The sequence below is a fragment of the Dipodomys merriami genome, unplaced genomic scaffold (assembly GCF_024711535.1).
Source record: "Dipodomys merriami isolate MVZ:Mamm:240054 unplaced genomic scaffold, mDipMer1.0.p SCAF_106, whole genome shotgun sequence".
Lineage (NCBI taxonomy): Eukaryota > Metazoa > Chordata > Mammalia > Rodentia > Heteromyidae > Dipodomys > Dipodomys merriami.
In genome coordinates, this window is record NW_027202338.1 from 1 (window position 1) to 13,400 (window position 13,400).

The 13,400-nt window shown below is 53.6% G+C and overlaps 1 protein-coding gene across 1 annotated transcript; it reads right to left on the reverse strand.

Annotated features, from left to right (window-relative positions):
* Window positions 1-70: 70 nt before the first annotated feature.
* Window positions 71-10,456, reverse strand: LOC138811364 (zinc finger protein neuro-d4-like; the record flags this gene model as incomplete). Its single annotated transcript, XM_069999115.1, has 7 exons — window positions 10,255-10,456; window positions 4,168-4,328; window positions 3,971-4,078; window positions 2,530-2,657; window positions 1,820-1,909; window positions 414-492; window positions 71-219 (listed from the first exon to the last, which is right to left on the reverse strand). Coding segments are annotated over exons 1-7 (861 nt in total), but the record flags the coding sequence as incomplete, so codon positions are not given.
* Window positions 10,457-13,400: the final 2,944 nt, after the last annotated feature.

Consider the following 13,400-nt stretch of genomic DNA (forward strand, 5'->3'; position numbering starts at 1 on the left):
CCCTCCACAGCCGCCACCAGGCTTCTTCAGCGCCCCCCTCCACCATCCCTGGGCCCCTCGCCTCCCCAACCTGGCCCTTGGGCTCACGTTTGTGGTTGTTTTTCCGGTGGAAGGGCAGGGCGTGGCGCTCGGCGTGCTCCTCCCCCTCCTCCTCAGCCAGGTGGGTGTGGGTGTAGTGGTAGCTGAGCCCTGGCCGGTTCTTATACCGCTTCCCACAGACTGGAGGGCGAGCGAGCGGACAGCTGTCAGCCTCCTCAGCCGCTGCCTCCACCCTGGCCTCCAGGATCACACCACCCCCACTGCCCAAGACCTAAACATACACACCCACCCAAGGCCAGGATGGGGGAGAGCCATCGGGGGAGAGGTCTCTGGGCCCCCACTCTCTCTCTTTCCCCCTCTGCAGAAGGACTCACTATCACAGACATACGGCTTGTCTCGGTCCTCCAAGGAAGCAGTGTCCTGGCGTTTCCGGAGACCCCCGATGCCGTATGCCTGCGGGACAGAGGAGAATGGTCATAAGTGAGAGACCCAGAAATCCAAGTTGTCACCATCTGAACTTGAATTTTTCTTTTTTCGTTTTTAAGGAAGGGTAGCACTATATAACCCAAGCTGACATGCAACTTGAGATCCTCCTGTCTCAGCCTCCTGAAGTGGGATCACAGGTGTACACCACCCATTGGGCTTCATCATTTGGACTTCAACTTAAATTACACACACACACACACACACACACACACACACACACACACACACACAATGGGGACGGGAGGGAAAAACTGGGAGAGAGGGAAGGGGTGACATTGTCCAAAAAGAAAGGTACTCATTACCTGACTATGTAACTGTAACCCCTCTGTACATAACCTTTATCATAATAAAAACAAATTTGGAGGAGGAAGAAAAATAACACAAATATTTGATTTGAGGGTGCTGACAGTATTGCTCAGTGATAGAATGCTTGCTTAGCAAGCTGAGGGTCTAAGCCCTAGCACAGCAAAAATTATAGTAATAATAATAGTATTATTCCTGCTCCTCCACCAAGCAATTTATTCTTCCTAACTATAGAGTCTTAAACCTCTCTGAGATAGCCATGAGATCGTTCTAGTTGCTGGGAGTGAGTGGCTCACGCCTGTAATCCTACTCAAGAGGTTGAGATTTGAGGATTGTGGTTCAAAGCCAGCCCAGACAGAATAGTCTATAAAGACTCCATCTCCAATTAACCAGCAAAATGCTAGCCTGGAAATGTGGCTCAAGTGGTAGAGCACTAGCTATGAGGGGGTAAAAAAAAGCCAAGCAAGAGCCGGGTGCTGGTGGCTCATACCTGTGATCCTAGCTCCTCAGGAGGCTGAGATCTGAGGATCACGGTTCAAAGCCAGCCCAGGCAGGAAAGCCTGTGAGACTCTTATCTCCAATGAACCACTCAGAAAACTGGAAGTGGCACTGTGGCTCAAGTGGTAGAGCGCTTGCCTTGAGTTTAAGAGCTGAGGGACAGCGCCCAGGCCCAAAGTTCAAGCCCCACAACTGACCAAAAAAAAAAAAAAAAAGCCAAGCAAGAACACAAGGCCCTGATTTCAAGCCCCAGACCCCAGGGTCTGGGGGAGGTGGTGGTGGAAATAGTTCTAATCCACTACACAATTTCCTATTTTGCAAATGGTTTAAACCATGTCAGCCTGGGTCTCCTCCCTATTCAGGCTGTTCTGGGAGTGAAATGTGGTCAGACCTGTGGCACATGCCTAGGAAGTATGAGCAGTCTCTGAGAAGAGAGGTGAGCAGCTTTAGGGGTACAGTCTCTGAGGGGAGGGGTGAGCAGCTTTTGGGATACCTTTCCTTTGGCCCTGTTCTTCCTCCTAGGAATGTCATCCTCCAAGTCTTCCACCTCAAGATCATGCGGAAACTCCAGCAACTGCTGTTTCTGGACCCCAGGAAAAGGAAGATTGAGAGGTCAGAAAGATGGGGGGGAGGGCTGGGAAGGTGGCTCAGTGGTAGAGCGCTTGCCTTGCAAGCCTGAGGCCCTGGGTTCGATTCCTTAGCACCATATAAGCAAAAAGAAAAGCTGGAAGTGGTGCTGTGGCTCAAGTGGTAGAGCGCTAGCCTTGAGCTGAAGAGCTGAGGGACAGCGCCCAGGCCCAGAGTTCAGGCCCCACAACCGGACCCAAAAAAAAAAGAAAAAAAGAAAGATGGGGGGAGGGGAGAGCGCTGAGAAGTTGGCTCAGTGGTAGAGTGCTTGCCTCGCATGCATGAGGCCCTGGGTTCGATTCCTCAGCACCACATAAGCAGATAAAAGCCGGAAGTGGTGTGTGGCTTAAGTGGTAGGGTGCTAGCCCTGAGCTGAAGAGCTGAGGGACAGCGCCCAGGCCCAGAGTTCAGCCCCCACGACCGACAAAAGAAAAAGAAAGAAAGGAATGAAAGAAAGAAAGAAAGAAAGAAAGAAAGAAAGAAAGAAAGAAAGAAAGAAAGAAAGAAAGAAAGAGAAAGAGGAGGATTTGCAGCTGGGTTAGGGGTTGCAGGGGGTGGTGGGAGGGAAGGTTCTACCTGACAGTCCATAATAGTCTCCTCCTCCTTCAGCTCCACCTTCTTCTCCCCAGTCTCAGCACACAGCAGAGCCTCGAGGACTGGCCCTTCCGGGAGACCACCCTCTTTCTTCAATGGTGCCTCACAATCTGGGGACAAATGGTAGGGATAAGGGGGCAGGTCAAGGTTGGGGACCACACTCTTTGTGGGAGGGAAGAGGCCTCCCCACACTTGGTCAGCAACCGAAGCAAGGATTCCATCACATACCCTGGAAGGATGCCCAGATCCTGGAGAGACACAGCCACACCCTCACCCCCATTGGGACACACTCAGGAGGAGACATGACCAAAGCCCTAGACACACCTAAACCCTCATAAACCCTAGAGCCACAGAAGTGGGGGGCCCAGCCAGACCCAAGGGAGTAGATATGGATACTTAAATGGGACATGTGGACATCCACAAGGAACATGCAAGACAGACAGTCAAAGGAAGACACAACACCAGTCCTCAGAGACACTACACACTCAGAGGAGATCCAGCCAGACTCTTGGCCATACCTGGGAGAGGCTTATCCAGACTGGGATAAAATGAGAGATTCTCTGAGGGAGACCACTAGGCCCACAGTGATATCGAGACCTATACGAGGAAGGCACAGACAGGCCCTACAAACATCTACACACACACACACACACACACACACACACACACACACACACACACACATCCCCAGAAAGTACTGATCAGACACAAACTGTGCACAGGAGGAGAGACAAAGATAGCCAGATGAGCACTCCACGGCTTCCCAGATATAACACAGCCCTTCAGTCATGGATATGGAAGACAAGAAGCCTGTGTCTTTGATTTTGCTGGACTCTGATTTTGCTGGACACATGCAAGAAACACTAAGTCCACCCATGCTGATCTAGCACACAGAAACACACTGAATGTACACACAAATGGCAAGACTCTCCCAGACACTCTAACATGTCCAGATTCCCACAGGAAGAGACAGCCAACTGTGCACAGGTCCTCAGTCATGCCCCAGAACAATTGGATTCTCAGATGGGCCAACCAGATACACACAAGAAAAAATACACTGGGAAACATCAAGAGGCACAGACTGACCAATTTCTCTTCAGACAGGAAGAGTTACAACCAGACACTTTTAATATCCAAACACACTCAGGGAGGGAAATAGAGTACCCACAAAAAGAAGTACAGCCAGATACAAATGCACCCCAGCTCACTGGGGAGGGTCACAGATAGAGACTTCATATACCTAGACATGCCTGACAGGTACCACAATGTGCCCCAGTCCCCTGGGCCCACGGAGGAGACACAGCTGAAGCTCTGGGACTCAAAGCTGTGGGAGCTCTGAAATACACCCAAAACACTCAGGCTGGGCAGAGAGCAGGCCTTGGGACACTTAGGATGAAGATGTGCACTCATAAGCTCCACCCACCGATCTTGTATTCGCAGGGCCTGAGTCTGGGGTCCTCCAGGATGTTGAGTCTCCGCTTCTTTCGCCAACAGCGGGCAGGATAGGTATAGATCTGTCCTGGGGCCAAACCTAGAGAGAGAAGAGGGTAAGATCGCAGCCAGGGAGGCAGGCCCCGCCCCGCCCCGCCGGCCCGGCCCCGCCCTCCTGGCCGCCGGTACCTGGCCCGCGGTGGGTCTTCTCCATCCAGATGTAGCAGTTGTTCTGAGCAACGCCGGTCTGCGAGTCGAGGAAGGGCAGGCGCAGGCTGCGCTCGGCGCACAGGCGCGCGTTGTAGCTACGGCAGTGCTCGATGGCCTCACGGTAGAAGTCCTCGCCTAGGCTACGGGGCGAGCGAGCAGCAGGCAGGCGCCTGTCAGCAAGGGTGGCCCCGAGTCCCAGCACCCCATCCCTGGCCCCAAGGGCTGGCTCCAGCTGATTGGAAATGGATGGCCGGACACCCCGCCCCGCCCCCACCCCTTCCAACTTCACCTCTTCCCATCCCAGTGGTTCCCTCCTGGACCCTGGGGAGGGGGAGGGGACCCTAATCTGGGACTGAAGAGGCCTCCAGTTTAGAAGTGGATAAACACAATACAGACAGGGACAAAAACACAGGGAGACTCACCCACACTGCACGTATCCAAACACACAACACAAACAAACCGCACATGGTCATACGGAATTCACACACAAAGAGAAACTTACCCCAATGCTCACAAAGGAGAAGCAGACAAATCTCACACCTATGCACACACAAATATCTCCAGAAAAAAAAAATACAAAAACCCCAAGCTACATACTACAGAGAGACCACACATATCTACGCACAATATACCTTACATAGCCAAAGACACACAATATAAACAAATCACCTACAAAGACCCACAACGTGAAAGTAGATCCCACCACACATATGCAAAGACACGCACACAATTGTCAGAAGACAATTACTCACATAAGCACTTACACACAGACCCAAAGCCATAACACAAACCAACCCCATCAAAAAGCTCCAGCCCCACAATACAAAGAAATCATACAGATTCACACAAGTACAGGCACACATGCACAAAGAGACAAAAATATGTGTAAAAAAAAAGTACCTAAAATACACACAGATTCACACCTATACAACAGGAAAATTCGGATCCACCCAGATAGATTCACACAAACCTTTGCACCAGAAACACATGCCTATCCAAAGACAGAATCCAAGCCAAACACAGCATAGTTCCCACCGGACATGCGGGCCCCAAATATCCAAAGATATGTAGTTGTACAATAAAAGAAATCATATACATAGCCACATGAGCAAAATAAGTCACACACGCACCCACATTCTACACCCCAAGACAAAGGTAGTGCACACTCCGTCCGAGTTTGCCAAGGCCTTGGCATCCTCAGATTTTCACCTCTCCCAAAACCAGGGGTCACAGGAGGGGGAGGAGGGGGGGGGACGATGACTCCCTCCCTCCTCCCCCCAAAAGAAATCCAGATCCTCTTCTCCACCTCCCCCATGCCTTCCACCCCTCCAGGAGCAGCGCATCGGACACCATTCTAGCGAGAGACCCCCGATCCCGCACACTCGCACCCCTGCACACGGTGACAGTCCCCCTGACACCCCCCAGCCCCACCCCCAGCCGCCACACACACACACACACACACACACACACACACACACACACACACGCTCGTGCCCGTGCAGGCCCGGCTGCGCGCCCTCCCCTGCCCCGCCCCGCGCCGGCCCGCACCACCTCAGGGGGCCCGGGATGACCGTGGCCATCTTGCTCCCCGGGTCCTGCCCCCAGCAGGTCCCCGCCGGGTCGGTCCTCCCAGCGGTCGGGCGGGCGCTGAGGCCGCCCATCCATTCATTCCCGGGGGGCGGGAGCACGCGGATATCAGCCAATCAGAGAGGTGGGGCGGGGCGCCCGGGTCATGCCGGGAGTGGTAGTCTCAGGCGGAGGCCCACGCACCTCCCCGGCCCCCCCCCACCCGCGGCGCGGGGGAGGGGGAATGAGAGAGCACGCTGTCACTTACGCGTGCATCCTTCGTCCCACGTGCACGCAACGCATGCATGCACGCCCGGCCTGGCACACAACCCCCACGTGGCAGATTACACACACTCCCACACCTGCACCCCTGCTCGCCGCTACACACGCAAACACCAAGAGACTCAAGACATCTTACAGGTAAGTGCCCACCCACACTTCTCACTAAGGAGCCAGCGGGGTGCAGACACCTGGATCACTGGCTCCATCCTTCCCCACCCCCAAACCCTCTCAAAAAAAAAAATGATGTCTCATTGATCCGGCACGGGCTGGGGGTACAGCTCAGTGGTAAAGCAGGTATTCCAGACGCCCTAAGTATCTCCAGCCAAGTAATAGCTGATCAATAAACTCGATAGGGCTTAGTTTTGTTTTGTGCTGGTACTGGGGCTTGAACTAAGGGCCTGGGCACTGTCCTTGAGCTTTTTATTGCTCAAGACTGATGCTCAATCATTTGAACCACACCACCACTTATGGCTCTTGGGTGGATTATTTGGAGAGAAGAGTCTCATAGACTTTCCTTACCCATGCTGGTTTCCAATCTCAATCCTCAGATCTCAGCCTTCTCAGTAGTTAGGATTACCGGCAGGAAAAGAAACTGTTCTCTCTAATTACTCACTAAAAAGCCACAAGTTGTGCTGTGGCTAAAGTGGTAGAGTTCAAGACTTGAAGGGGGGGGGAAGCTCAGGGACAGCACCCAGGCTCTGAGTTCAAGCCCCAGGCCTGCCCCCCCCCAAAATGCATGCATACAGTAAGTGCTCAGTAAGTGTCTGTGTATGAATGTGGAGCAGCCATCAAATGTCTGAGACAGTTCTCTCCAGGGTGAAACCATTACACCATTTCCAGATGAAAAATCAGAGGCACTGTGAACCGTTCTTAAAGTTCTTTGTCCTGGGTGATTTTTCCCCCCTAGGGCTTGAATTCAGGGCCTGGGCACTGTCCCTGAGTGCTCAAAGATAGCACTCTACCACTTGAGCCACAGCACCACTTGCAGCTTTTTCTATGAATGTGGTACTGAGGAATTGAACCCAGAGCTTCATGCTAGCATGCAAGCACTCTACCACTAAGCCACATTCTCAGCCTATCCTGGGTGATCTTTAAAGCTCACAGTCCTCCATGGAAGCTGGAAGACTTACCTCATCTCCCACAGACTCTATCCCAAGGGATCCCCAGAGAACAAGCTGACCTACTGAGTACATATACAGCCTTACTCTCTTGAAGTGACACTGCTTGGAGTGTTGAAATGAACACCCACAAATACTCCCTTTGTCCACCAGGGGGCGCTCCATCGGCTGGCGCCCTTTTGAGACCCACTTGAGGCACCCCACGTTTATTGTTTCACTTCACATACACACACACACACACACACACAAACCTACTCCATCCACAGCACCCCCACCCCCACTTCACATCTAAGCCATCTCAAGCCTTGGCTTGTCCTTCTCCCTTCCTAAGTCGGGTGTTCAATTCCTTTCCAGAACACAGTGGTGACAAGGGAATTGAGGATCTCTGGTACCCCTTTGCTTTCTGGTCTCCAGGTCCCTGTAAAGGCCAGCCCACCGTAACCACAGTAAACGCTGCCCTCAGATCAAACGATTCAGCCCTGATTGTGCCTTTGCCATCTTCCACTCGCTTCTATCATTCTCTAGACCCCCAACACACCTTTTTGCACTTGCTCCCCACATCTCTGCCTCAAACCCTCCAACTCACCCCTGCTCAACCTCTGAAAGGAGCACAATGACAATTCCAGCCAGCCAGCAGTAACCAGGGCTCCCAACCTGAGAGAGCGCTCTTTCTTGCTCCCTGACCATCGCCTTCACACACTATCCTATGAACTTGACCTTCCAGTCCTCTCCCCTTCGACAATACACCTGTCCCCAAACCCTATGCCATGGGTGCTGTCCCCTAAAAGAAATAAGTATTTATTAATCAAACATTTATACTTTTGAAGCTGGGCAACAGTGGCTCACACCTGTAATCCTAGTTACTCAGGAGGCTGAGATCTGAGGATCACTGTACAAAGCCAGCCTGAGCAGGAAAGTCCGTGAGACTCCTTTCTCCAATGAACCACCAGAAAATCGGAAGTGGTGCTGTGGCTCAGGGGTAGAGTACTATCCTTAAGCAAACAGAGCTCAGGGACAGTACCTAGGCGGTGAATTTAAGACATAGGACCAACAACAACAAAAAAAAATTATATATTTATACTCTTGCTCAGGGCCAATCTCTAAAGGGCTTTTACAAAGATGCCTCTTGAAGTTCTACAAGGTAATAAGAACTTATTCTCCCCAATGCACAGACAGTGACACTGAGACTCAGAGCTGCAGAATTAATGGTTCAAGCTGAGGTTTTCATCTCCTGGCTCCCACTGCAAAGAGATTCAACTCCAGCACACACACACATACATGTACACACACACACATGTACCAGGACCTGGGTGCTGTCCCCGTTTCTTTACTCAAGGCTGGCACTCCACCACTTGAGCCACAGCTCTATAGCTGGCTTTTGGGTGATGAACTGGGAGTCTCATGGACTGTCCTGCAGGGAGCTGGCTTTGAACCATGGTCCTCAGATCTCAACACCCAGAGTAGCTAGGATTGGCATTCTTTAGGGACACTTGAGTCTCCACCTCCACTCTTGCAGACCCCATAGATGCAAGGAGAGTCAGTGGCCCTCCTGTACCCCCTACCTTTGGCAGCCAAATCTCTGCAGTGGGCACACCATAACTGCAAGGGGTCTAAGCAGAAATCACACTGACGAAATTTCTGCAGCTCTATCAATAGGCTTAGGGTCCACTGCCCCCAGTTTGAGGGGTCCCCCACAAACAAAACCTCTATCCATGTGTGTGACTTAGGGTGACATAGAAGCAGAGGCCACACACACACTGACCTGGACCACCAGACACTGGCTCCCTACCCTCTGCCTACCTGTGTAGGCCTGTGCCTATAAATCCCTGCCCCGCCCCCCCTCTTCTCCCCACCCCACCCCCATTCCAGGACCAGAAGTGATGGGGGGGGCGCTTTGGTGCAGACCCAACCCTTTTCCTAGGTGGGTGGGTGGGGGACGCCCTCCTTCCACCCTGTTACTCCCCACCCACACACTCGGCACTTAGATGCCCAAGGTCAAGGTTGTGGGAGCACGGGGGTGGGAGACAAGGGGGGTCGTGCGGGCCCCTTTGTGCAGCTCCGCAGGCGCGCGCCCCCCTCCTCTGCGGGCGCCAGGGAGGAGGGGGAGGGGAGGACCGCGCACGCCTGCGGGAGAGAGGGCGGGAGAAGCCGGGTGCCTGTCACTCGGAGCCCGCTGTCCCCGCCGGGGAGAGGGGGTGGGGAGCGCTGGGACCCGGGAGTCCCGGATCCCGAGGAAGGAAGACGGAGAAGGAGGGGAGGAGAGAGGAGGAGATAGCCAGGGGGTAGCAGGGACAAGGGGAGGGAAGGGAAGGAGGGGTTTCCGTGGACCCAAGCGTCTGAGTTGCCAGCTACTGGGCCGGAGAGGAAGCCGAGTCGTGGATAAGGAGAAAGGGAGGGAATCCCCGGAGACTTTAGGGCGCTTCCCGCACCCCCACCCAAAGCCCCAGGGGTAAGAGGTGCTCCCCTTAGATATCTGTGAGAGGAGACAGAGAGAGCTGACCCAGGCATGGGGTAGGGGGAGGCTTCTAGGTCCTGGAGACCAGAGAGGAAAAAGGGGGGGGGACGCATCAGGGATTCAACAGTAGACACCCCTCCTGGCTTTGCTTCCTCCCCGTGGGTGCCACGGGTTGCGGGGTGGGGGGGTCCTTCAGAGAAAAGGAAAGGCGACGAGAGAAAGGTGGTTTGATGAGGGGCAAAGAAGGTGATGGAAACCCGAGGACCGAGGTCTAGACTTAGGTGCGGGCGCTCGCACCCCCAAGTCACCAGGGAGGAGGAGAGGGAAGCCGCTACCCCCACTCTGGGTGAGGAAACGATGCCCACCCCCCCCCAGCCCGCGCCCACATTCCTTCACTGACAGCGACAAAGAAGAGACGCCCCCGCGACCCCGGCAGGGCCCCGTCCCTAACCCCGGGGGGTGCCAAACAAGGGGGTCGGGAGCCCCTCCCTCCCTAGGGGCTTGGGGGGCGCGCACTGGGGACCCCCCCCCTCCATTCAACTACGCTCCGCGGGTCCGGTCCCTGGTAGGGCGGGGGAAGGGCTCCTGGAGGAGGACCGGGGGGGGGGGGTCCCGCGAGGGGGCGGGGACGGCGGGGACACTCACGACTTGAGCGGGTTCTGAATGGCGGTAGCCATGGCCCGCTCGGCTGGGCCGCCTCCGGCCCGGGGCGCCGCTGCCGCCGCCGTGCGCGGGCCCAGCCCGGCCTGCGCCGCCCGCTCTGCCGCCCAGCGCGCTACGATTTCATTCATTCTTGGGGCTGCGGCGCCAGCGGAGCGGGGCGGGCCGGGGGCGGGGCCCAGCCAATCCCCGCGCCTCCCGGCGCACCTCGGGATGTGGAGTCTCAGGGTGCACGGCGGCGCCCGAGGGCGTCCCTACCCGAGACTACAAGTCCCAGGGGGCGTTGCGCGAAAGGACCACGCGCCCATTGGTTGCTGGGGATACGGGGCGGAGCTAAATCTTCCCTAGCGCATCTTTCCTTATCTGTACCTCCCCCCCCCCCCCCCCCCCAGGATGCTCCATTCCCAGCTGGGGTTCTCTCCACCCTGTCTGGTACTACGGGCAGAGAAAAAAGGTAGTTCTCAGCTTCTAGGGCTCGCTAGGGCATGTGGATGACCATGCGGGTCTGTCGTGTATGGTCTGTGCCCGTGTATCTGAGTGTCTCCAAAGTGTAAGCTAGACTTTTAAAAACACAGGGGTTAATCAGTCTTTGTTCATTCATTGAGTGCCTAGTATGGGGCACACACTCTCCTAGGGACTAGGTATATAAGACATGACCAAGATAAAACTGTCACTGTCACAAAGTTGACATTCTAAGCCAGGTGGGGTGATACACTCCTGTAATCTCAGCATTAAGAAGGCTTATGCTGGCGTATTGAAAATTCAAATTCAGCCTGGACCATATACTGAAACCCTATCGTGTGTGTGCACACGCACATGCGCACTTAAGAGTAAGGCTAGAACTCAGGGCCTAGGCACTGTCTCTGAGCGTTTTCATTGAACTAGAGCTCTATCACTTGAGCCACAGCTCCACTTCTGGCTTTTTGGTGTTTAATTGCAGTTAAGAGTCTCATGGACTTTTTCCCAGGCTGATTTCTAACCTTTATTCTCAACTCTCTGAATGGATAGGATTACAGGCAGAAGCCACTGGCACATAACTGGGTAGCCTCTCACTCTCACTTGGCTTTTTCTTTCAAGGCTGGTGGTCCATCCAGGGATGGGGATGACCTAGTATCTGCCTTATGCTCCCAGCCCAATGGGGTGACCAGTGACAACCCAGAGGGCTCAGATACAGGATGGGGAAGTACAGAGGCTTTCCAATTCCTCAAAGAAGCCAGCCTGAGGCCTCCTTGGAGGAGGGGAAACCTGACCTATAGGTGAATCTACCTCCACCCTGACTTACTAAGACACTAGGAAAGGTCCCTGTTCTTGAGTCCCTGATCATCACTTCAGCCAATCTTCACCTGATCAGACTTAGGGACAAACAGAAACCAAGTCTCAACTTCTAATCATTTCTCCTTACCTATGGGGTTTGGCCACCAGACGGCACTGTGGCTCAGTCTTTGTCTGTCTGAGGCTGCTCATGCTTCTTCAGAACCAAAAATGATACCTCAGCTATGGGAGATACTGTCACCTCCCACACACACACACGCACACACACACCTTGGCCCTGCTCACAAGATCCTATGTAGATCCAGGTATGGTAATGCACACCCGTAATCCCAGCAGGTAGGAGGCTGAAACAGGAGGATGGAGAATTTGAGGCCAAGCTAGGACACAAAGCAAGATTGTAGCAAAAATAAGTAAATAAGCCGGGTACCTGTCATCCTAGCTATTTGGGGGGCACAGGTTGTTAAGATTGTGCTTCAAGTTCAGCCTGAGCCAGAAAAAGGTTGAGAGAAGCCGGGTGCTCGTGGCTCCCACCTGTAATCCTAGCTACTCAGGAGGCTGAGATCTGAGGATCACGGTTCAAAGCCAGCCCAGGCAGGAAAGTCAATGAGACTCTTATCTCCAATTAACCAGAAAATGAACCTGATGGTGCACACACTGCTATCCTAACCACAGGGAAGCCTAATACAGGCGACCACACCCACACTACAGGAAGCAAGGCCATCTCCATCTCAAAACTAACCTGCAGAAAGAGGGGCTGGAGGTGTTGCTCAATGGTTAGCGCACTTGCTTAGTAAGTTCAAGGACCAGAGTTCAAACCTCATACCCTAAAATAAACAACATAAATACAATTTTTTTTTTTGTCGGTCATGGGGCTTGAACTCTGGGCCTGGGCGCTGTCCCTCAGCTCTTCAGCTCAAGGCAAGTGCTCTACCACTTGAGCTACAGTGCCACTTCTGGTTTTCTAGTGGTTTATTGGAGATAGGAGTCTCACGGTCTTTCCTGCCCGGGCTTTGAACCGCAATTCTCAGATCTCAGCCTCCTGAGTAGCTAGGATTACAGGCGTGAGCCACCGGCGCCTGGCCATAAATACAATTTTTATTGTTTTGTTTTGGTTTGGTTTGGTTGTGGGCCTGAACTCGACCTGGGCGCTGTTCCTGAGTTCTTCAGCTCAAGGCTAGCTCTCTACCACTTGGGCCACAGTACCACTTCCAGCTTTTTCTGCTTATGTGGTGCTGAGGAATCGAACTCAGAGCCTCATGCATGCAAGGCAAACTACCACTGAGCTACCTTTCCATCCCAAATATAATATTTTTTTTTTTGAGTCCGGTCGTGGGGCCTGAACTCTGGGCCTGGGCACTGTCCCTCAGCTCTTCAGCTCAAGGTTAGCACTCTACCACTTGAGCCACAGCGCCACTTCCGGCTTTTTTCTTATGTGGTGCTGAGGAATCGAACCCAGGGTCTCAAGCATGCAAGGCAAGCGCTCTACCACTGAGCCACCTTCCCAGCCCCCCAAATATAATATTTTTTAAAAAGCAAAGCTCAGCTGGGCGCCGGTGGCTCACGCCTGTAATCCTAGCTATTCAGGAGGCTGAGATCTGAGGATCACAGTTCAAAGCCAGCCAGGGCAGAAAAGTCTATGAGACTCTTATCTTCAATAAACCACTAGAAAACTGGAAGTGGAGCTGTGGCTCAAGCGGTAGAGCGCTCACCTTGAGCTGAAGAGTGCAGGGACAGCGCCCAAGCCCAGAGTTCAAGCCCCACGACCGACCAAAAATAAATAAATAAAAATAAAAAGCAAAGCTCCTGTGTCCCTAGAATTTGTCCCAGACCACGGGGAGAACAACAATGACCAACAGCCC